Source organism: Myotis myotis, unplaced genomic scaffold (assembly GCF_014108235.1).
Source record: "Myotis myotis isolate mMyoMyo1 unplaced genomic scaffold, mMyoMyo1.p scaffold_m19_p_14, whole genome shotgun sequence".
NCBI classification, from domain to species: domain Eukaryota; kingdom Metazoa; phylum Chordata; class Mammalia; order Chiroptera; family Vespertilionidae; genus Myotis; species Myotis myotis.
The window spans coordinates 17,340,395-17,365,973 of record NW_023416318.1 but is presented as its reverse complement, the minus strand read 5'-3'; the positions used below and the strand labels follow the sequence as shown (position 1 = coordinate 17,365,973).

The 25,579-nt window shown below is 38.6% G+C and overlaps 1 protein-coding gene across 5 annotated transcripts in view; it reads left to right on the top strand.

Annotated features, from left to right (window-relative positions):
• The window catches only part of ACTR2 (actin related protein 2), a 39,165-nt gene that overhangs the window by 10,862 nt on the left and 2,724 nt on the right, over positions 1 to 25,579 (top strand). For 4 of the 5 annotated variants that reach the window (XM_036334326.1, XM_036334328.1, XM_036334327.1 and 1 more), the window contains 6 exons: positions 2,978 to 3,193; positions 7,033 to 7,105; positions 11,891 to 12,027; positions 13,634 to 13,783; positions 16,291 to 16,436; positions 22,330 to 22,462. In XM_036334326.1, the coding sequence (XP_036190219.1) occupies positions 2,978 to 3,193; positions 7,033 to 7,105; positions 11,891 to 12,027; positions 13,634 to 13,783; positions 16,291 to 16,436; positions 22,330 to 22,462 (855 nt within the window). The remainder of the gene's footprint in view (positions 1 to 2,977; positions 3,194 to 7,032; positions 7,106 to 11,890; positions 12,028 to 13,633; positions 13,784 to 16,290; positions 16,437 to 22,329; positions 22,463 to 25,579) is intronic. The other variant, XM_036334330.1, reaches the window with a different exon arrangement.

The following is a 25,579-nucleotide window of genomic DNA, read 5'->3' as shown; positions in this document are numbered from 1 at the left end:
GTATCATGTGTTTTTAATAAACAGTAAAATCTTAATATGCAAATGAAATATAGATAGTAAAGAGTGGGGAAATTCCTATACTATCCTTATTGATGAGCAGATTTTATAACATCTGAGGGGAAATAAGTACACGGTGAGTCTTATCAGACTTTTCCATAAACAACAGGTTTCTCCCTAAGTAAACGTGGCACCTTTTTCTTTTGAACTAGAAGCTTCTGGGTACATCCCAGACAATTTACTCTTTCATTGTGTTTTTTCAGTGGTAGTCTAAATGCTTCTGTAGTAGGTTGTTTTCAAATTTGTTTTTTAATATTTGTAAGCAGCTTTGACAAAGATGAATGATAGGCATTTCTAGGGATATATGTTTTAACTAGTAGCAGTAACTTTGTGGAGTTTTCTTTTGATTAAGCAAAAACATTTAAAAGTGGAAATTCTTATATTTATCTTAAATAAAAAATCATGCCTTTTCTTAATATCCTAAGAAAATTTGAGAGGCTATTTGTAGAGAACTGTGTAGACTTAATTTCACAAATATTTTTTAAGGAAATTCCTTCTAGGAACTTAATTGTGGTTTTAAAGTGTTTTTGCTCTATTTTTCAATTTGAGGTGACACTGTTCAAATGATTCTTGGCAAATATAACCTATATTGCTTGCTTCTCATGATATATAAATGCTTTTTAAACAGCATCTCTGAACAGTTACTATAACTTTTCATTCTTTCAGGTAATAGGTGATGGTTTAGGCTTGAGGTCCATTAATGAGGTGGGTGGTAAAAATCTGAGCCCGATCTGATCGCTTATAACGCGGTTCTGAGGTATGAGGGCAAGCTTGATAAAACTCTTAAGATTTTTGGTTTTTGGAAGGAGAAATGTTCTAAGGAAAATTACATGTTTAAGATTTGGATAAATTTAGGTAGCTTGAGATACTCAAATTTTAAACTAACCTAGTAAGTTAAAACTTGTTTTCTTCCATTTTAAATGTTGTCTTTGTTCAGAGGGATGGTAAGATACTTGATGCCAGACATTTCTTTCAGTTAGTCTTGTAGAGTATGTATTTCCTAGATGTAGATACACGAGGCTTTTATTTTTAGTTGGCATTAGGTCTGACATACTTAAGCTCCTATTCTTGCATGGAATGAAAATTAATATTTTGATAAAATTTGTTCAAATGTATTGTGAATGTATATTGATTTATGTAAATTATCTAATTATCTAGTGTAGTACCTTGTACAACACAAAGATATATTCTAAAGGAAAGTAAGTAACAAAATTGTGTATTAAATTATATTTGTTAATGGCCAAAAGTTATATAAGCACTTACAGGTATAAATATCTCCCTTAACATTTTATTAAGAAGTGTTTAAAATATACAGCAAAGTTGAAAAAATTTTATAGTAAAGTCCATACACCCATCACTTAGATCCTGACATTAACATTTGCTATAATATCACATATTTATCCATCTCTCCATTCATCAGTCTGTCTTGCTTTTTGATGTATTTCAAAGTATTGGTATACTTCACCCTAAATAATTCAACATACCCATGTAATTAAGTAGAGTTCACAAATACAGGGTTTTAGTGTTGCATTCTCCTATCAGATAATGCTAAATAGTTAATATTGAAGTCATTTGAATATTAAGTTGTGTTAAATTAATTTTATAAAATACTAGTTGCAATACATAAGTTTTAGAGAACATTTCTAGGACCTGCTCTCCCCTCCCTTTTTGTTGTTGCTTCAGTGGATTTTGCAGAAACCTTTTGAAAGGTCTCTGCAAAATCATGGTTTTACCTCTGGTCCTTTAAAAAATTACTTTTAAACGTTTTAAACTCATATACACAAGTTGTCTTCCAAAAATGTATACATACTTTGAATAATCATAAAGGCAGTATTTATTATTCTTAAAAGAAAAAAACATCAATTGAGCTATCAGCTATTAAAGTATGTATACATTTTTGGGGGACACCCTGTATATTTAAACCTCTGTTTTAAGACTTTAATTTTGCTGTTTCTTTTATTTTCCCCATGTTTTAAACTTAAGGTATTACAGCATATAGTTGCTATGTCTGCTGCTAGTTTTTAAAAAATTCGTCAGTACATGTAGAAATTAGGATTATTCAATATCTTGATTAGCTGATTTCTAAAATAAGTTTAAGTTCTAGGACATCATTAACTTTCTTATACATACAAAATTTGGCTTTTCAAATGTGGGTCATCTTAAATATGCTCTCATTGGAGACAAGACTTGTGAGTATTCTGCTTCATGTGTCATAATTTTCTAGCCTTACACTTAAAGATAAAAAACGTTGCTCATGAGATAATTTTAAAGAACTGTTCCCCTGTGTCTTATTTTTTTGTATATCTACAAATTTTAATTTCTCTTGATGAGGCCTGTATAGAAACTTAATTCTAATTCGGACATGTAGGTAGAAGTTTGTAAAATGTACAAGTTATATGGTGCATATATGCTTTATTGTAGTGTAAAAAGAATCATTTTTTTGCTTCTTTCATTATGCTTTATAATACTTGTCATTTTGATATTTAGTACAAAGAAATGTGCTGCATGCATTGAGCATTTTTCTGCCAGTTTTTTCCCCCTGATGTGCTATTTCACATATCACAGGCCTTATTTTTTGAATATTTGAGCAAAAGAAACAGATGAAACCTCATACAAAACCCTCCAAAATATGAAAATATGGGGTTTATTTGTGCTAATGCCCTTCTTTTGGAAACATATGTATTAAAGGTAAGGTCATTTTATTGATTTAAACCACATTGTATATAAAAATGTATTCAAGTTGGTAAGGCATTGTTCTTGAAATAAAAGATTTTTAACTTGTGGAATGAAATACTTAATCTGAATGTGCCAGAAAGATTAAAATTATTCCAAAATTCAACCAAAATCTGAGAATATAATTTTCTGAAGGTATTTTATGCAAAATTTGATTGGTCTTAAGCTTTGATATTATAATTTTTAGGATCTTATGGTTGGTGATGAGGCAAGTGAATTACGCTCAATGTTAGAAGTTAACTACCCTATGGAAAATGGCATAGTTCGAAATTGGGATGACATGAAACACCTGTGGGACTATACATTTGGACCAGAGAAACTTAACATAGATACCAGAAATTGTAAAATCTTACTCACAGAACCTCCTATGAACCCAACCAAAAACAGAGAGAAGATTGTAGAGGTAAGTTTTTAGATAGAATGTATAATGTATATATTTCTGTGTTTGCTTGTTTTTTCTTTCTAAAAATGTTCTTTCTTTTATCCTACCGTTGTTGTTAAAGATAAAGGGAATAAAAACAATTGTTGTTTTCCCCCATATCCTGTTTACTGAGCACCTAACTATATGCTAGTCATTATTTCTAAGTAGGCTATGTTGGTAAATGAAACAAAATTTTGCCACCGTGGAGCTTCCATTCTAGAAGGGCAACACACACACACACACACACACACACACACACACAAGTGACTTAATTGAATGGTTTGTTAGAAGATAATAGATGCTAACGGGGAAAAAGAGCAGATTAAGGGAGATGGGGAGTGGGGGAAGGTTGCATTTGTACATAAAATGTGGTAGTGGCCCTGTGTGAGAAGGTGATGTTTAAACAAAGACAAATTAAGAGAGTTGGCCAGGATATATGGGGAAGAGCATTTCAGTCAGACAAAGGGAGGAGTCAGAGTAAAGGTCTTAGAGTGAGTGTAAGCCTAGCATATTAAAGGGTCAACTAAGAAGCCAGTGTGCAAGAGCAACAGGAGAGTAGGTCAAAGAAGTAAAGGGGCCAGATTATCTAGGACCTTGTAGGCTCTTTTTCTTTCTTTTTTTTTAAAATACGTTTTATTGATTTCAGAGAGGAAGGGAGAGGGAGAGAGAGAGAGCTAGAAACATCAGTGATGAGAAAGAATCACTGATCAGTTGCCTTCTGCACGCCCCCCTACTGGAGATGGAGCCCGCAACCTGGGCACCCATGACTGGAATCGAACCTGGGACCCTTCAGTCTGCAGGCCAACGTTCTGTCTACTCAGCCAGACCAGTTAGGGCAACCTTGTAGGCTCTTAAAGGAAATTAGACTTTCACTTCAAGTAAAATGAAGGGCTATTACAGGGAAGGGATGTGTTCAGATTTAGGTTTTTGTGGCTGCTGTGTTGAGTAGATTATAAGGAGACAAAGTTGGAAGAGAGTCCTGTTTAGAGACTTTTTCAACTATCTTTGCAAAAGATAATCATTATTAGGTTTGGGGTAATAGCAGTGAAGTAATTGGAAGTGGCCAGATTGTGGATCTATTTTGAAGGTTGGGCCCAGAATTTTCTGATGCATTACATATGGGTAAGAGGGTATGGCGCCAAAGGTTTGACATGGACAACTGGAAGGATGGGTTAGGATTGGGGGTGGGGGCAGAGATGGATCAGGAGTTTCATTTTGGACATATTAGGTCCTCATTAGGCATCTAAGCAAAAATGTCAAATAGATAGTTCTGTAAAATAAGATCAGGTCAAGAGAAAAGTGTGAGGTTGAGGGTTTAAACTTAGGAGACATCAGGTCATAATATGGCTCACCAACGAAGTGAGAGTAGACAGTAGTCCACAGGCTTAGGACCTGGGAGACAGGAGGAACAATTGGAATGAGATTGAAAGGTTACTGAGCTAAGCAGTTACAGAGAGTAAGAATTCTACATTCTTAGTTTAGATAAGTATCTTCTCAAGGTTGTCTTTCATTTTGTTATATATGAGGTAGAAACTTTTAATAACTTAGTATTTTAGTAGCTTTCAGTTACTACTTAATGTAAATATTTTGTATTCTGTCTGTGTTTAGATGTTGATGGAAAATTAGGAAGGGTTTTAGAAGAGATTGTATCCCTTTTACTATTTGATTAAGCATACACACACACACACACACACACACACACACTAGAGGCCTGGCGCACGACATTCGTGCACTGTGGAGGGAGGAGGGGGGCCTCAGCCTGGCCTGCGCCCTCTTGCAGTCTGGGACTCTTCAGGGGATGTCCGCCTGCCGTGGAGGCGGGAGAGGCAGCCCAGCTTCTGGCTGAGTGGCACTTCCCCTGTGGGAGCCCCCTGACCATCAGGGGGCAGCTCCTGCGTCTGCCCCCTGGTGGTCAGTGTGTGTCATAGCCACAGGTCGTTCTGCCGTTCAGTCGATTTGCATGTAAGTGTTTTATTATATAGGATATGTGTGCAAAAATGCCATGAGTTGGTTTCACAGTGCTCTAAGGTCTCACCTTTTTATCTTTTTATTTTTACTCAAGAGTGCAAATTTGGCTATGAGTAATAATGCCCTACTTTAATCTCATCCAGAATGTTGGTTTTAGTACAAGTGCTTTTTACTGGCCTTATAAATAAAAACAAGTTCTAACAGACTTTCAGGTTGATAAATGCAAGCCCTCTTCCATTTTCATCCCTGTCGAGGGGGATTAAAGGATAATGGAATAGAGTACTAGTTAGAATATCTAATTGCTAACTGATAAGGATGCATTTCAGAGTTGTAAAATTTAAATTCTATATAGTGAATGTGGTCAGTTGTAAAATTTCTAAATATCTAGATATTCAGAGTGGTAGTCAGCCCCTACTAGTTAAGGTAGCGGTTCTCAACCTGTGGGTCGCGACCCCTTTGGGGTCGAATGACCCTTTCACAGGAGTCGCCTAATACCATTGGAAAACACATAATTACATATTGTTTTTGTGATTAATCACTATGCTTTAATTATGTTCAATTTGTAACAATGAAAATACATCCTGCATATCAGATATATACATTACGATTCTAACAGTAGCAAAATTAGTTATGAAGTAGCAACGAAAATAATTTTATGGTTGGGGGTCACCACAACATGAGGAACTATATTAAAGGGTCACGGCATTAGGAAGGTTGAGAACCACTGAGTTAAGGAATGCTCAGTATAGAAGACCGAAAAAAGTCCTGCCAACATTGTTCCCAGCCAACCTGGACTTCAGGGAATGAGCATGGTTTTGACTAGAGAGGACACTAGGAAACTCCTTTTCCCTCCAATGTATTCAGCTGAGTGGAGCTACAGCCTTGGCTCAGGTAGGGAGTGTGGGCTCAGCAGTAGCTAGGCAGTTCTGTATCTGCCAACATTCAGGAATTGCTGCATTATTTTTTTGCCTTCCTGTCCTGATATTTAAAAAAATATATATATATGTAGATATATCTCTATCTATCTATATATATAATTATTATTTTTTTACAGAGAGGAAGGGAGAGGGATAGAGAGTTAGAAACATCAATGAGAGAGAAACATAGATCAGCCGCCTCTTGCACACCCCCTACTGGAATGTGCCCGCAACCAAGGTACATGCCCTTGACCAGAATCGAGCCTGGGACCCTTCAGTCTGGAGGCCGATGCTCAATCCACTGAGCCAAACTGGTTAGGGTTAAAAAATATATTTTGATTGATTTCACAGAGGGAGAGGGAGAGGCATAGAAACATCAATGATAAGAATCATTGATAAAAAATAAACCATTGGTCAGCTGCCTCCAACATGTCCCTCCCTACTGGGGATCGAGCCCCCAACCCAGTCAGGGCACTGCCTCTGTTGGGGAATTGAACAGTGACCTCCTGGTTCATAGGTTGATGCTCAAGCACTGAACCATACCAGCTGGGCTCTGCTCTACTATTTTACTAACACATTTTTTCTTTTAAACTCTTGGAGGTAGTTTGTCTTTAAATTAAAAAAATATTTCCCTTAAAGGACATCAATTAAGAAAGGCTTGTTCAAATGTAAAATGCTTTTACTCTAATTAGCCATTAACAAAAACATTCCGAAATCTTTGCTTTGTAGCACTTATGAAATGCTTGGGGACTCAGTATATATCCAAAAACCTGTCCCTAAAATTGGAGCTCTGACAGCAGAAGTTAATCGAGGCGAAAAGCGCTAAAGTAAATGGAGGACTTTTAAGTTTCTTGGTTCTGTTTTGGCCAAAAACATAATTAGAATATGTAACTTCTAAATACAATTGTTGTTGTTTTTTTTTCTTTGCATTTTCAGGTAATGTTTGAAACTTACCAGTTTTCTGGTGTATATGTAGCCATCCAAGCTGTTCTGACTTTGTATGCTCAAGGTAGGTGAAGCTTAACTTTTAGAATAATCGATTCAGCAGATATTTATTATGTTTTATGTCAAAGGAATTTGATTTTTCACTAAGTTGTAAATCCCAGAAAAGCACAGCATTTACATATTTATTTAGTTATTTTAAATATTTTCAGTTTTTAAAAATTGTCAATTACATTTTATTTTCCTAAGTAAAAAAAGATTTCTCAATTTTTAAAAAAGTACTATGTTCCCTTTTTAGGTTATTTTGAAGTAAAAAATTTTTTATGCAGTGGAGAATGAATATGGAATTTGGCTTCAGAATTGGTAGATTAAAAAAAAAAAAGCAGATCTAAAAACATTAGTATAGCCCGGCTGGCATGGCTCAGTGGTTGAGCGTCAACCTATGAACCAGGAGGTCATGGGTTTGATTCCTAGTCAGGGCACATGCCCAGGTTGCAGGCTCCATCCCCAGTGTGAGGCATGCAGGAGGTAACCTATCAATGATTCTCTCTCATCATTGATGTTTCTATCTTTCTATCCCTCTCGCTTCTTCTCTGAAATAAATAAAAATATATTAAAATAAATAAATAAATAAATAATAAATAAATAAATAAATAAATAAATAAAGACTAGTACAAAAGAATGCTTGTCAGATACATAATAAGTACAAAGAAGAAGGTATACATTTGGGAGTACTTTCCTAACTTTTGAGATGTACATTTAATGGAGGGGGCTACTATGTTTTCTTGGGACTGCCATTAGTACCCGCCTTCCTATCTATTGGGAATAAAATATTGGTTATGTCGTGGAGAATTCTTTATATTCTGATGGTCTCATTAAGGATTGTGGGGCTGTCAGGTGCCACAGAGTCTGTGAGGTACTTGAAATATAAAATTCTAGTCTATCTGGGAAAAAGATATAGAAACAGATAATTTTAATTCAGCACACTAGAGAAAGTTTCTGAAGGAGGTGACACCTGAGCTAACTAAGTCTCAAGCCCTAGCACTTAAGCAGCAGTGTGTACGATCTAGTACAGTGATGGCGAACCTTTTGAGCTCGGTGTGTCAGCATTTTGAAAAACCCAAACTTAACTCTGGTGCCATGTCACATATAGAAATTTTTTGATATTGCAACCATAGTAAAACAAAGACTTATATTTTTGATATTTATTTTATACTAGAGGCCCAGTGCACAAAAATTTGTGCACTCAGGGAGGCGGGGGGTCCCTCAGCCCGGCCTGTGCCCTCTTGCAGTCTGGGACCCCTCGGGAGATGTCCACCTGCTGGCTTAGGCCCTCTCCCCAGGGGATCGGGCCTAAGCTGGCAGTCAGACATCCCTCTGGCAGCCTGGGAGCCCTTGGGGGATGTCCACTTGCCAGTGGGGAGCAGGCCTAAGCTGCAGTTGGACATCCTTAGTGCTGCAGAGGAGGTGGGAGAGGCTCCCGCCCCCACCGCTGTGCTGGCAGCTGGCAGCCTGGCTTGTGGCTGAGCAGAGCTCCCCCTGTGGGAGCGCACTGACCGCCAGGGGGCAGCTCCTACATTGAGCATTTGCCCGCTGGTTGTCAGTGTGTGTATAGTGACCAGCCATTCCCAGTGTTCTGCTGTTAGGGTCAATTTGCATATTACCCTTTTATTATATAGGATAGAGGCCTGGTGCACGGGTGGGGGCAGGCTGGTTTGCCCTGAAGGGTGTCCCAGATCAGGGTAGGGGTCCCGCTGGGGTGCCTGGCCAGCCTGGGTGAGGGGCTGATGGCTGTTTGCAGGCTGGCCAACCCCCCCAGTGGGGACCCTTATCCCATGGGGGTGTGGCCATCCTGGGTGAGGGTCTGAGGGCCGTTTTCAGGCTGGCCATGCCCCCTGGCAACCCAAGCTCCCAGCCTCTCTCTTTTTTTTTTTCTGGGATTTATTTATCTTCTATAATTGAAACTTTGTAGCCTTGAGTGGAGCCCAGGGCCGGCCAGGGCAGGCGGGAAGCTTGGCTTCCTCCATCACCAGGGGCAACCCAAGCCTCCTGCTCGCTCCAGCTCCGTGGCCACTGCCATCTTAGTTGGGTTAATTTGCATACTTTCTCCTGATGGGCTGGTGGGCGTGGCTTGTGGGCGTGGCTTGAGCGCAGCAGAGGGACAGTTAATTTGCATGTTTCTCTTTTATTATATAGGATATTTAAATGCCATTTAATAAAGAAAAATCAACCAAAAAAATGAGTTTGCATGTCATAGGTTCCCCATCACTGATCTAGTACTTAGAAAACACACTTTAATATTAAGGTGAGTCATCTGACTCTACATGTGGATTAGTAAAAATCACCATTTATAAAACACATACTGGGTGTTTTAAAGCTGTCTTTATTACTACATATAGATACTTAGAAAATACTTAGAGGAACTAAGTGTGGCATGTACTTTAACACTCTGTTGTGTAGAGGATAAGGCAGTGAGTAAACTAGACTGGTCTCCTTGCCTTTAAAGCAATTACAGTCCAGCTATGAGTAGTTTCTCCTTTGAAGAAGGAATCAAATTTCACTTTCTGCCTGGCTGGTGTGACTCTGTGGTTGAGTATTGACCTGTGAACCAGGAGGTCACAGTTCGATTCCTGGTCGGGGCACATGCCCGGGTTGGGGGCTCAATTTCCAGTAGGGGGATGCAGAAGGCAGCAGATCAATGATTCTCTCTCATCCTTGATACTTCTCTCTTTTCTCCTTCTCCCTTCCTCTCTGAAATCAATTTTTTAAATTAATTTGTTACTTTACAAGGAGTGATTATCTGCATGTAGGTAATTTTGTTTCATTAAAATAAAATAAATTTCAGAATTTATTTTAGAAAATAATTTGGAAAAAAATAGATATAATTTTTTTAAAATCTAAGCTTTGAAACTGGTGATTATAGTTCTAGTTCTGCTGAAATGGAATTTTTGTTTGACTTGCACTTGAATAAAATTGACCTTAACAGATTTTTCTAGCAATATTCATAAATTTATTTTCATCCAATGAGAAGTTATCCTCTCTTAATTCCTGATATTTAACTATTTTTGTTTAGCTGTTGAATATTTAATTTGAGAAATGATAATCTAGCAATGATAATCAAAAGAACTTAAGCCATAGTAAAATTCTCCTTCTAAAGAACTTGTTTAGTGCTACTAGTTTAAAAAAAGGTAGGGAGAAGCATTCAGAACCATGAACGAAGGTGTTTATTTTAAATTGATATTTGAGAGAGAGAGACAGAAACATTGATTGGTTGTTCCACTTATTTATGCATTCATTGGTTGATTCTTGTATGTGCCCTGACCAGGAATCAAACCTGCAACCTTGGTGTATTGGGATGATTCTCTAACCAACTTAGCTGCCTGGCCAGGGCCCATGGAAGGTGTTTTGAATAAGAGAGGTGGTGACATGGTGATTTAGGGAAGTATGTTTGACTTCATGTACAGACAGAAGTGAAGGGAATAAGTGGAATTAGAGAATTTGGGCTGGAGATTAGAGTGGTCAGGGAAGGTATAAACGAAAAGGTTGGTACTGGATTAAGTCTTAAAAGACCCCATTGAAATTGAGGTGGAAAAAATACATAATCCAATGACAAAAGGGTCACTGAAAATGGGTCAAATGTGTACAGGGGAAGAAAGACCAGTATGCAAGCTGGTGCGAGTGGTAGGAAACAAGGTGAAGGTGGTATGGGAAGGCCTATTTGGAAAATAAATGTAAATACCTGCTGTAATTAATATTACTGGGAGTATTTTTGAATTATTGATGTTGTGGATGCCTTTCTATTTTTTGAAATGGAAAGTTTCTTAAGAGGATGCAACGTTAAAAGGCTGTATATGATTGTCATGAAGCTTAGAATATCAAGGAAAAACAAATTATTATGTTAGCTTCCAAAGGAGGTGGTTTGAATAAATGTATTCAAAGACAAATCATTACAATTAGAAACTATAGTGCACGCAAGTTTAAATTGATAAGAAAAGGAGAGAGCCGAGAGCCTATTCGGGAATGGGAAAATGATAAAGGAATGCTTAAGCACGTTACAGATAATGCACGTTCTGGTTACAAAATATTTTTTTTTAATAATTAGAAAATGGTTTGGGTTTTTTTGGGGGGGGTTCCCCCCAAATTAATGCTGGTGCAAAAGGCAAAACACTAACTTTTGCAGCCATTTATATTTTTAAATAGCACAAATGAGAAACAAGGCAGCTTCTTTGCTGTTCTTTTATTATAAGGTTTAATTGACATTGTCTTTCTGGTTTCTGATGAATAATTGAGGTTACCTTTGACTGACTAAGATCACTTGTTCTCAGATTTCTAGCTAATATCAGCAGGAATTTTCCTGAAACAGCACAGTTTGAATATACTATATGGAAAAAATAATAATACAGACTAGATTGTTTCAACGGGTTCACGATCCACTTGTGTAGTATTTACCTTTCACATCGCTTTTCACAAAAGTTATTCAATATATTTTAGAAAATTTTACTTGAGGGGAATTCAGAGATGAATATTAAGTTGGAAAGAAAAATAAAGAATTGCACTGAGCATTAAGAACATGTGTTTTTCAGTCCTATGTCTCAGGATTGGTTTTCCCCCCATTTCTTGGGGTAATACATGATTAGACTAAAATTCTCAGAAGCGGTATGTGAGAGAATACCAACTTTAGTGTCTGTATTAGGAACACATTTTAAAATAAATAATAAAGAAATGCTGGCTTCTAGACCATTACGATTGGTGAAGTTTCTAGTTTGGCTTCTATACTAATAGTTGAAATTTTCTGGCTTTGATTTTTCTGATTTGGCTCTACTGTACTTAAAACCTCATGTTTCTTACACAGGCTTATTGACTGGAGTAGTGGTGGACTCTGGAGATGGTGTAACTCACATTTGCCCAGTTTATGAAGGCTTTTCTCTCCCTCACCTTACCAGAAGACTGGATATTGCTGGGAGGGATATTACCAGATATCTTATCAAGGTAAGCAAAAGACGATGTCCTAGAAATTAGATTTGTAGTTTGACTTAACACAAAGTTGAATGTATCATCTCAGGATTCTAGCAAATCTTCTGCATCATTAGTAAAATGGCCCAGTTGCTCCATTATCCATATAAAAATCCATATGAGATTTATGGACAAGATCTCTGGTATACTAATGAGAATATGTTATTTCATTATATAATTATGTTTGCTATTCCTGAGGAAGGGATAGAGAGGTATTTAAAAGATGGAAGATACCATAAAACTGCCTTGAACAACTTAGGCAGGCTTTTCTACCATAAAACCTTACTTTGAACAGATATATATCAAAGCTATAATCTTGCTTGGGTTGACTGTTCTTGTCCTTCCCCATAAAACGCATCGATAGCAAAGTAATATTTGATTAAAAATAGGGCCCAGATGTGCCTGACTTTAATATTTAGTAATTTTCATGGAATATATCTAGTTTTCAGTGTTTGCTATTTTAAAGTTTACTTCTTACTCTAATTAGTTATAATTTTCTTTAAAACATTGCTGGAGAAAGTATATGAGATCACTGTTTGGAGGCATGAGTACTTTTTTAATGTTTTTTAAAAAAATGGTTAGAGTATTGTCTGTACCAGAATTCCTGTAGTTAGTGTATCTCCTCTGGGTCAGTGGCTCTCAACCAGGGACGGTGCTGTCCTACAGAGGCATTTTGCAATGCCTGGAGACATGTTTTGGATGTTACAACTGCAGGAGTGCTATTAAACATCCTGTAATGAACAGGGCATCCTATAATGAACAGTCCCCACAACAAAACACTATAATGTCCAAAATGTGTATAGTGATGTCTGTGCAATAAATTGGGTTGCATTGAGTCTTCATCTTGACATTGGGTTTCTTTAGTCTCAAATTAGAATAATAATGAGGTTAGGTTAATGAGAGTTATAATACACTCATTCTAGGCCAAAGTTCTGTCTTAGGGTAACCACCAAAGGAATTTCCAAGGGTGTTACACAAAGATTAGGGGACTTGTTTTTTAGAGGTTTTTATGAAAAGTCCAGTTGTGTTTATATGTATATTATGTTTTTATTGTTTTGTTTTTTTCCTATTAGCAGGTTGAGTTCTTCCCGCCCCCCCCCCATTTGTTTAACATGCTATTGTCCATCTGTTGTGTCAGACATTATATTAGAAGCTAGAGATAAAATTTTCTAAGACCCAGAGATATCATGAATATGGTATTGAGTAAATTGCAGACAATAGGAATTTGTGACTAAAATAATATTTATTTACTAATAGACTTAATGTTTACCAAAACTATCTAAACATTAGTACTCAAACAGTACTCTTTCTTAAAACTAGCTTGTTTAACTAGCTTGTTTTACCTGTTATTCATGAACTTTTGATTCTGTTACTCTGAAGCTTCTCTGAAAAAGTGAAATAAATTCTTCTATGGTAAAGTAATGTCCCTGTTTCTGAAATAATCAGTAAGAGCTTAGGATCCACTGCCTATTGCATTTGTTATTGATGTGACATACTTAGTGAGCAATGACAACAGCTTTTACAGAGTTGAACTCATTCAGGGTAATTGTGAATTTACTGCCATATTTTTTGTGTGTGTCAGCTGCTTCTTTTGCGAGGATACGCCTTCAACCATTCTGCTGATTTTGAAACAGTTCGAATGATTAAAGAAAAATTGTGTTATGTGGGATATAATATTGAGCAAGAGCAGAAACTGGCCTTAGAAACCACAGTATTAGTTGAATCTTACACAGTAAGTATTTCCAGTGTTTTAAAATGAATAACCATGGTTATTGGTGTGTGCTTAAGGAGGTTTTCTTGGAATGCAGTTTCTTAATGAGATGTTGAAAACAAATGTGAACTTGAAATTATAACAATGAGACTTAGAACTTTGTTACAGTTTATATGAGGGGATTTGCTCCTACCTGATTTTTTTGTTGTTGTTGTTAATCCTCACATGAGGATATTTTTTCCATTGATTCTTTTAAACAGCAGAAGGGATGGGGAGAGACAGAGAGAAAGAGACACATAGATGGGTTGTCTCCTGCACGTGCCCTGACCAGGGCCAGAGATTGAGCCTGCAACTGATGTATGTGCCTTTGACTGAAATCAAACCCGGGATCCTTTAGTTCTTGGGACAATGCTCCAACCACTGAGCCAAACCGGCTAGGACTGTACCTGAATTTTTAATGTATTGCTATCTTAATTCTATCATATGCATCTGGGTATCAAATGCTTCCAGATCTCATCTTCGATCTAATTATTACTAAAATGAAATAGAATAATAGTCAGTAAAAACAAGTATTCTTAAACCATTTGATTCATGTAAGCTCTGTATATCCCAAATATATACAAAATAGTCATTTTAAAAATAAGTATACATTTTTATGAGTTATATTGTCTTATTTTTAAAGATACAGATCCAAATGGTAATGTAATACTGTGTGATTTAATGGCCCTGAGGATTCTTTCCTGAAGCTTTCTTGATAGTCCCTCTAGATTTATAACTTCATCTCTCTGCCTTGTTTGGAAGAAAGTGGCATGAGACAAAGGATGAGGGACCAAGACTGTATGACATGTTTTATTAATTTCCTCCTTTCTCAAAGAATTTGGGGCAAGTTATAAAAATATGTACGACAGGAAAGAAACAGCAAACTGATAAGTGAAGAGGGATCTGGGTGAACAAATAAAGGATAGAGTAAGATTTGATGCAAAGAAATGGGAACCATAGCGTCTTAACAGTTCCTGGGGGTAGGTAGTTCCTAGAGTAGGTGACTCCAGTGTGCCAGTAGCCAGGGTGTCCAGAGAAGTCACACCATCAAAGAGGCTAGAAATGTCAGGTACAGAGATTTTGCTAAAAACAGTCTCTGCCATGTGACGTTTTTCTAGGTATCTTGGGTGATATCATATGGTTTTTAAATTCACCTGGTGGTTTTGTTTATTTTTCTAAGGTTAAATGTTTGGATCAGTATCTTTTTTCTTTTTAAGACATTTGATACAATTTATAAAAGGACAATTCTGGAGTTTTTGAAAACTGTGATTGTTTTGCATATATCTGTAAACAGTTACAGCAAACATGGAGTAAATGTTTAAAAGGACTTGCTCTGTATGAATTTGTTGTATTGGAAAGTCAATTTTGAAATCTGAATATAATTATTGTAATTATTATAAATTAAATACACTGTGAGACATGTCAATGTAAAACTAATTCTGTTATCTCATAAAGAATTCATTAAATGCCAGTATACACAAGCACGCTTATTACTTAGGTTCATCCAATGAATTATGAGGTGATGTAAGAGAGGGAGTTTTTCTTTAACATTTCTCATTTAATTAAATATAAACAAGATGTGACTTAACTCTTCTTTTTTTTTTTAATATATTTCTTTATTGATTTCAGAGAGGAAGGGAGGAGAGAGATAGAAACATCAATGATGAGAGAGAATCATTGATCGGCTGCCTCCTGCACACCCCCTACTGGGGATCGAGCCCGCAACCCAGGCATGTGCCCTTGGCTGGAATCGAACCTGGGACCCATCGGTCCACAGGCTGACGCTCTATCCACTGAGCCAAGCCGGCCAGGGCAGACTTAACTCTTCTTTGCTTAAATTAATATTTTGTCATTATCATTTAAAATTTAATAGAACCTAATAAGTAGGATACAAAAGAACTGCCTAATAAAAAATAGTCTAGATCAGTATTCCTTAAACCTTTTTGATCATAAAGTAATTTTTGGATAAAATAATTTGACAGAAGTTCCACACATGATATAAAGTGTTTTGATAACAAAATAAGTTTCACAGAGTAATTATTTGGTGAAAGAAATTATTTAAAATTTTTAATTGAATCTGTTTATGCTACATGGTAAAAATATTTATAAAATTACAAATGTGTTAATAAGAGAAGCACATTGATACCAGGTATAATTCAAGAGCAATGGTTGATAATGCTGCCTGTTTATGCTTAGCTGAACACCAATGGAACATCCTGCACTCACGCATTGGTGATTTCTCCACAAAATTCCTGATCCTTGGGGCAAGGCATACCATTTTTAAAAGCAGGATAGAGTATGGTAATAAAAACAATTATCTAACAATACTTTGTTTTACTTTTTTTTCTCTTTTCAAAAATGTATTTCGGGAGAAATATGTTGCTGATAATGATTTTGGCTGTAAAACGTGTTTAAAAGTACTCATGTTCTGGGGAGCACTGGAAGATTTTTTAATCTCTTGCTAACACTTGGTTGATCTTGGTTTCTAGCTCCCAGATGGCCGCATTATCAAAGTCGGTGGAGAGAGATTTGAAGCACCAGAAGCTTTATTTCAGCCTCACTTGATCAATGTTGAGGGAGTGGGTGTTGCTGAATTGCTTTTTAACACAATCCAGGCAGCTGACATTGATACCAGGTATGTTAGAAATGGTGGTTTCAAAGTTATTTATCAGAAATAGAAATAGATGGAATATACATAGTTGGAATGACCAAGTTGCCTGTTATCTCACTCATGTTTGTTTTTTAAATATATCTTATTGATTTTTTACAGAGAGGAAGGGAGAGGGATAGAGAGTCAGAAACATTTATGAGAGAGAAACATCAATCAGCTGCCTCCTGCACACCTCCCACCGGGGATGTGCCCACAACCAAGGTACATGCCCCTGACCGGAACCGAACCTGGGACCCTTCAGTCCGCAGGCCGACACTCTGTCCACTGAGCCAAACCGGTTAGGGCTCACTCATGTTTTTTAAATAAATAAGGCAAAATAATTTTTTGATAGGGTGGTATTTGATGTTTACCACATTGTATCATTGTGTCTCAGAAGTCATTTTAAACTGTATTTTGAAATAATATAAACCTGAAAAGTTGCTAGGATAATAAAGAGAATGCGTGCATACTCTATCCATTTTACTGATGTTCTACTGTACATGCTTGCTTTATTATCCCTTCTCTCTTTTTTCTTGAGCTATTTGAGAGGATGAATGTTAAGTCCTCTATACTTCTTAATATTCACTTTGTAGTTTCTAAAAACAAAAATATTCCCTTATACAGCCAGAGTGTAATTATTAGATACAGGAGATTGATTACTAATAAATAATTTTTATATGTTTATTTATTTACTAGAGGCCCAATGCACAAAATTCATGCAAGAGTAGGCCTTCCTCCCCTCCGGGCTGCTGACACCAGCTTCCCTCCGGCACCCGGGACCCAGGCTTCTCTCCGGCCCTCCAGCAGGCACCCCACCCGGGACCCGGGCTTCCCTCACAGTCCCGGCTTCGTCCGGAAGGGATGTCTGGTCTAATTAGCATATTACGCTTTTATTATTATAGCTTAATCCTCACCCGAGGATTGTTTTTTTCTAGTTTTAGAGAGTGGAAGGGAGGGAATTGGGGGAGGGGAGGAGCAAAAGAGAGAAACATTGATGTGAGAGAGACAGATCAATTGGTTGCCTCCTGCATGCACCCCCACAGGGCTGCAGGATTGAACTTGCAACCCAGGCACATGCCCTTGATCAGGAATTGAACCCGAGACCTTCGTTGCACTGAGCCACACCATCCAGGGCATTACTGATAAATACTTAAATCCACCAGATTTCAGTTTCATCCACTATCCTAATAATGTCCTTTATACAGTTTTTCTTTTCTCCGGTAAAGGAGTAAATGTAGGATCACACATTGTATTTAGTTGACACAATTCCTAGACACTTTTTATCTGCTACCAGTCCTCAGTTTTTCATAATATTGACATCTTTGCAGAGTATAGGCCAATTATTTTAGAGAATTTTTTCTCAATTTGGGTTTGAATGATTTCTCATGGTTGGATTCAGGTTACAGATTTTGGGCAAAAATACTGCATATGTATGTGATGTGTCCATCTCAGGGCATCACATCCAGAGACGATGCCTGTTCCATATTGGTGATGTTAGTGTCGAGCTCTTAATGACGTTTTCTCTTTGCTCCACTGTATTGATGCCCTGTTTTTTTCTTTCCTAATTTATAAGTAATTTGTGGGAAAATACATTGAGATTTTGTAAATCTCCTGTTCCTCACCAAACTCTGCCCTCCACCTTTTTTAGCATGTATTGATGATTCTTGCCTAAATCCATTTTTATTTTTAAATATATTTTTACTGATTTTCAGAGAGAAGGAGAGATAGAAACATCAATGAGAGAGATTCATTGATCCGCTGCCTCCTGCACACCCCACACTGGGGATCACGCCTGCAACTGGGGCATGTGCCCTGACTTGAATCGAACTCTGGACCCTTCAGTCCACAGGCCAACACTCTATTCACTGAGCCAAACCGGCTAGGGCTCCATTTTTGTGATTATTGCAAGAAGGTGATTTTCTAATTCCATCATTCCTTCTGTATTTATCAGTTAGCATTCTAGCAAAAGGAAGTGCTTTTCCTTCTCCCTCTTTGTTTGTTCATTGTCAGTATGGATTCACAATTTTCTTCTCCAGTGGATTATAATTTATTACTGTCTTTACTTTGCTGCTCAAATTGTTCCTGATTTGACCAATGAGAGCACGTTCAAGCAGGCTCCTGTGTCCTTTGATGTGCCTCCATCTTTTTCGCACATTCTATTTGGGGGTACAGGATATTCCTGGCTCATCTTTAATTTTGTTTTTTGAATAAGTAGAACCTTAACAATATAGTCAAAACTACATTAAAAAGTATATGTATAAGTAGTACTCTCCAACCCCCTGTTTTCCACCCTAGTCCTCTCCTCCCTCCTATAGTAAACAGTTTCATCAGTTTCAGGTTCACCCTTTCTGTGGTTCTTGTTTTCTCTTACACAAAAGGTAGTATACTATAAGTACTCTTGCACTTTGCCTTTTGTTGTTGTTTTTTTCTTATTATATCCTAAACAATCCTATACCATTTCCTAGAGATAGTCTTCATTCCTTTTTCCAGTTGCATTCTTTTTTTCAGTGTATACATACCACGGTTTATTCAGTGAATCTTAGTCATTTAGGTAGATTCCAGTATTGTGTTGACACATAATGCTACAATAATAACCTTGTACACATTATGTTTTTGTAGTTTGGGGCATGTATATTCTGAAAATATCTCTAGAGGGGGAATTTTTGCCTCGAAGGCTAAGTGGTTGTAGTTTGTTATTGCTCATTTCCACTAGTAATACACAAAGGCACCTGTGTCCCCACAGCTTGTTCAAGTTTGTCAACTCTTACTTTTATGCTGGTTTGAGGAGTGAGAAATGATAACTCAGTGTAGTTTTAATTTGCATCTCCCTTAGGAGTGAAATTGAACATAATTTTTCTATGTTTAGGGCCATTTTTATATCTTTCTCTGATGAATTATCTGTTCATGGCTTTTGCCTGTTCTATAGAATTTTTGTAATTATTTTTCCTCACTTTTTAAAAGTTCCTGTTATATTAGCTCTGTTATCTATTACAGATATACTCCCCTAATTTAACACTTGTCTCTTGCTTATGGTGTTTTTAGCCATACAAAAAATTGTTTTTTATTTAGTTGTATAATTAGATACATAATTTGCCCAGCCAGAGTGGCTCAGTTGATTGAGTGTCATTGTCCTGTGCACCAAGAAGTTTGCCAGATCAATTCCCAGTCAGGGCACGTGCTTGGGTTGCGGGTTTGATCCTCAGTCGGGGAATGTGTGGAGGGAGGCCTATTGATGTTTCTCTCTCATGTCCATGTTTCTCTCTCCCTTCCACCTCCCTCTGCTTCCCTTCCTTTCTTCCTCTCTCTGGGCATGTCTTCAGGTCAGGATTAAAAAAAAAAAAGAAAAGATATATTATCTGCCCTGGCTAGGTTAGTTCAGTTGGTTAGAGCTTTGTCCCAGTATGCCAAGGTTGCAGGTTCAATCTCCAGTCAGGGCACATACAAGAATCAACCAATAAATAAGTGGATCAACAAATCGATGTTTCTCTCTCTCCCTACCTCTCTAAAATCAACCAATAAATTTGAAAAAAGATATATAATCTTTTCTTTTATTGCATCTGGAGTTTGAGTTATAGTTAGAAAGCCCTCCTCTACACCCAGGTTATTGAGGCGTTCACTCAAAAGTATTTTGTAAAGCAAGTGTTTGCTTACTTGTTTGTTTAACCCTGAGTTAAATACCCACCTAATTTTTGTGGGATGGCTGGGGAGTAGCATAATAATGGAAATTAATAAAAATAGCAATTGGCTCATAATATCCTATCTAATAAAAGAGTAATATGCAAATTGACCATCACTCCAACACAAGATAGCCACCCCCATGTGGACACAAGATGGCCACCACAAGATGGCCTGCAGGGGAGGGCATTTAGGAGGGACCAGGCCTGAAAGGGAGGGCAGTTGGGGGTGACCAGGCCTACAGGGGAGGACAGTTAGGGGCGACCAGGCCAGTAGGGAATGGCAGTTATGGGTGGCCAGGTTGGCAGGGGAGGGCAGTCAGGGGCGACCAGGCTGGCAAGGGAGGGCAGTGAGGGGTGACCAGGCCAGCAAGGGAGGGCAGTGAGGGGTGACCAGGCCAGCAAGGGAGGGCAGTTGGGGGCGACCAGGCTGGCAAGGGAGGGGAGTTAGGGGTGACCGGGCCAGCAGGGGAGGGCAGTTGGGGGCAATCGGGCCAGCAGGGGAGTGCATTGGGGGCTTCAGGCTGGCAGGGGAACAGTTAGGTGTCAATCAGGCTGGCAGGGGAGTGATTAGGGGGTGATCAAGCTGGCAGGCAGAAGCGGTTAGGGCGATCAGGCAGGCAGGCAAGCGGTTGGGAGCCAGCAGTCCTGGATTGTGAGAGGGATCCCAGATTGGAGAGGGTGCAAGCTGGGCTGAGGGACCCCCCCCCCCCCCCGTGCACGAATTTCATGCACCAGGCCTCTAGTCTATATATAAAAGCCTAAGCGACTGTTACCACTGGTCAACTGGAACTACCGGTCACTATGATGCACACCACCAGGGGGCAGAAACTCAATGCAGGAGCGGCCCCCTGGTGGTCAGTGTGCTCCCACAGTGGGAGCGCTGCTCAGCCAGAAGCTGGGCTCACGGCTGGCTCACGGGCTCGCAGCAGCACTACCGAGCGGTGGCAGCAGGTGCAGTGGGGCCAGGATGAGTGGGAGTGGTGGGGCGTCCGGCCTGGCTTGGGCTCCTCCCTGCTACCTGCCGCTTAGGCACTGCTGCTTCTCCCGAGGGGTCCCGATTGCAAGAGGGCGCAGGCCAGGCTGAAGGACCCCACCCATGCACAAATTCGTGCACTGGGCCTCTAGTAAATCTATAAATCTAATGGAGGATGATAAAACATCTAACCTAGACTTCATAATTATGATAAATTCTAATAATAGGAATTAGATAGATGCTTTTGTCCTTTGATTTAATGAAAATTGTATTTAAAAGTACATTTCCTGTTGGTGGTATTTAACGTTTTGGCATTCCTAAAACACTGGGGTCAAGTTCAGCCCCTCTCCACAGACCCGGAGTGGAAAGGAGCACAACTCAAAATTTAGTTTGTTTGTGTGTTCTACATATTGAAGGCATACATGTAAATGCTCATGGTACTTATCACATGGAGCCATACTTCAGCTGCTTGGCTTATTTATGGCACCCACATGTGCATACTTTTGCAATTAAAAACAAAAATGCTGTTCTTTTAGAAGCTAGAATTACAGTCGCTTGAGCCATTGAGAACCTGGGAGTAACTACTGAAGACACGAAGCCAGTTTGAATGAAGCCAAAATGGATGTGACTCAGCTCCTGAGCTTTACTATGAGAAGAATTCCTCAGACCCTCCCTCAGATTATGTTTTACTACATATGTAGCTATTTTATATTTGATTAACCAACAACATATTTAAGGAAAGGAGAGGATTACTATAGGAAGCAAACATGTTCATCAGTCTAACAAAAAATAACAGTGACAACCTCAAGGCAAAGGAACAAAACGGGAAACTACAAAAGGCAAATGGAAAAATTGAAAAGCAAGAACTGGGAACATAATAGAATATGGTTATTAGAGTAAACAACCCCTTCTCAGAGGCTCCAGAAAGCACTGTTATAACACAGTCCAAATAATGATAGTTTGTAATGTAAACTGGTCATTGTTAAAAGACTCGGTTACATTTCAAGTGTGTCATGCTTTAGAAGTATATTCATCAAAATTGTAACATTTTATATGAAAGGAGGGCTTGTTATCCAATAATAGTAGTAATAGCAAACATTTAGCCTGTGGTTTATATGTTGAATTTTATTTAATTCTCCTAGCAACTAGCTGACATAAATAACAGGGACTCTGAGATACTGTTTTTCTAATCTGAAACCCCAAATGGTTATCTATTGTGTCTTTCTAGATCTGAATTCTATAAGCACATTGTGCTTTCTGGAGGGTCTACAATGTACCCTGGACTACCATCACGGTTGGAACGAGAACTAAAACAGCTTTACTTAGAACGAGTTTTAAAGGGAGATGTGGAAAAGCTTTCTGTAAGTATCAATAATCCAACTAACATGCCTTTAAAACCCTGTAAAGTAGCTTGTGAATCTTGCCAGCCACCAGAGGGCGCAAGAAGTCTTTCTAAACAAATTTCTAATACAGTCAAGTATAGCCTTGAAGAGATAGGAAGCACTGAATGGTCAAGGTCATAAGGACTGTCCCAGAATGGTCATATTGCATGGCCTCTTGTGTATTCAGTGGATGGAGATGAGTAGGTCCAGGACCAAACATTCCGGGTTATCTGTAATGACTAGCCTAGAATCAAGGTGTCTCTTAAATGCATGGGAAGAACCTGCTGTACTGTGGAGGGATAAATGCCCCACTTGGTGGTTTGGGGTTGTTTTTTGTTGTTTTTTGTTTTTAACTTTTTGGTTATGTAATCAGCTTTCATTGCTACTCTTGGACTCATATTTCTGATTTTAGATTATTTTCTGGCTTTTTCTTGCATATGTCTTAGCTCCCCGATCAGATTACAAAACATCATGTCTTCAGTTCTTTTGCATCTCCATTAACTCTCATAGCTCCTGAAATAAACTTTAATTAGTAGTTGTTGGTAAGTAGTGTAGAAAGAAAATTTTAAACTAGCATAGTTAATGGTTGTTTGACGTTGATTTTTCCCCCCATAAACTGGACTGTGAAGTACACTATATATTGTGTGCTCAACCAACAGTCATTTAATTCTGAATAAATCTCTCAGGTTTGTCTCATGGACTTTAATCAACTGTATTAGATGAGATTACACATTACAGAGGACTGTACATATTGGAGACACTAATAGTACATTTCTCATATGTGACTCAAAATTGGTGAAATTAAATTGAGTGTGGACACACATACATTAAATAAATTAAAAGACTGAAAGGAGCCATATTGTCCAAGTCCTTCACTCACTTGTCAGATTTTATTGAGTTACACATATACTTTAAAATCGGTTTCAGGTGATCATTTATTTATTCAACATATATATGTTGAATTCCTTCAGGGTGACAACACTGGGATAAACAAAACAGTGGTGAACAAAAACCAAATCCCTGCTTTTAGTTTATGAAGGATAGCATCTCAGTAGTGATAAGTACTATGAAGAGAAGGAAAGTAAGGTTGGGGGTTAGAAAGTGGTAGGAGTTGGGGAGATGGTGTGTTCCTTCATGTGGTGTGATTGGGGAAGGCCTCTGATGAGAAAACTTTTGAGCAGAGACCTGAATGGAGTGAGGAAATGAGCCATGTGACTGACTCTCTAGGGGAAGAACCTTCTAGGCAGGAATAGCAAGTGCAAAAGCCCCAAGTTGGTGGGAGCTGAGAGAGCAATGGAGAGGGCTGGGAGGTGAGGTCAGAAAGACAGCCAGGACACAGTAGAGTTTGACTTGGCTCCTAGTGAAATTGGATTTTGAGCAGAGAAAGGCTAGGATCTGACTTGCTTTTAAAGGATCATTAAGTCTGATGTGAACAGGCTTTGAGGGGAGGGAGAGAGGTGAATGTAGAAAGACAGGTTGGGACGCTCTGAGAGAAGGGAGGAAGTGGTGGAGGTTTACAGAATAGGGGAGGAGTAGTAAAATGTCTTAGAGAGTGGGGGAGAGGGAAGAAATGTAATGGGATTGCCGAGCAGCACTAGGGCTCAGTTGCAGTAAGTGATGCGTTAGAAGTAAGGTGCTTAGCTTTCCTCCTGTAGTGTTCAGTTGCTTGAGGGCAATGCAAGTAGAGAGTTGATCACCTGAGTTGCAGTTTTTCCAAGTAAGTGTGAGAGGGAGAGGACAGACTCGCCAAGGATAATGTCAGGAAATGATGGAGAGGGCACACACTCATGTAGTGAGAGCAGATATGAGGAGAAATCACCTGGGGATCTGTAGATGACTTAGGCAAGGAGTAGTGGATGGAAGGAGTTTCTGAGGGCCTGTGGAGCTGTAGGGAGGAGGAGAGAGGAGCAGCAATGAAGAATAAGAATGTCTGTTACCAAGTCCCCGGGTCAGGAAGTGCTGTGAGAGGGAAACAGCAGCCAGCTGAGAAAGCTTCAAGGGCAGCAGTGTCTTCTGGGAGCCCAGCTTCCCTTAGAGTGGGGTTGGTCGGCCTGCAGCCCTGTGCCCCAAACAGCTGTTCTGCTGTAAATACAATTGTTTTGGACAAAGCCAGAGCCATTTTATATGGCGTTACCTATCACCACATATTTCTATAGCTGTCCAGAGAGACCTGCAAAGCTTCAAGTATCTGCTGTCTAGCCCTTTACAGAAACAGTTTGCTCACCCCGACCTACGAGCAAAACAGTAATTGAAATAATTATAACAGGTTAGCCTCAGAGTTGATAACTGGTGTTTTTCTGAGATGTATTATCCCATCTTCCGATTCATTTATGTGACATAAAGATACTTTAGAATGACAGTTATTTTGAGTCCTTTTGCAGGATCTGTGGCACTGTTAATAAAACTGCTACATCATGTTAAGGTTTCTTTTAGGTGGTAACTGACCGTACAGATTGAGGTGTGTCCTTGTTAGGCAGTTAATACTGGCCGTAGAGTTTGTTTGTTTGTTTGTTTGTTTGGCCATAGAGTTTTAAACTTTCCCCGCTTTCTTTCATTTGGTTACTGTGTTCATTTTTTCCAATACCCCCAGGATTTATTTTGAACATATTTGGTCTTTTTGAGAATATTTCATTTGAATTTGAAAAAGTAGAAAGAGAGCTTTGCTCATAAGAAAAGAGTTTCAATCTTTCTCTATTGCATGGGACTAAAGTCATAGCAGTGTTAGACCTTGAAGAAACCACAGAAGTCCTCTTATCCAAACTCTTCATTTGACAGCTAGCTAAGTGGTCAACCCCTGTGTTCATCCACCAGTTGATGGGAAAAGCTGCCGCAAGCAGAATCTGGTATTTGGGCTCACAATAGGGTGGTCATGGGATTTATCATTCAAATCAGGACACTTGATAGTGCTGTTACTAGTGATGGGGTAACAGGTATAAATCAGGACTGTTCTAAGCACACTAGGTATGAGCTTTGGGCAAATTACAGAATGTCTCTACCTCAGATGTCAAATCCTGCAGTCCTACTTAGACCACAGGATGTTGGTGAGAATTCCGCAGGAGAATATGTGAAGTTGTTACACAGCACAAAGCACTATGC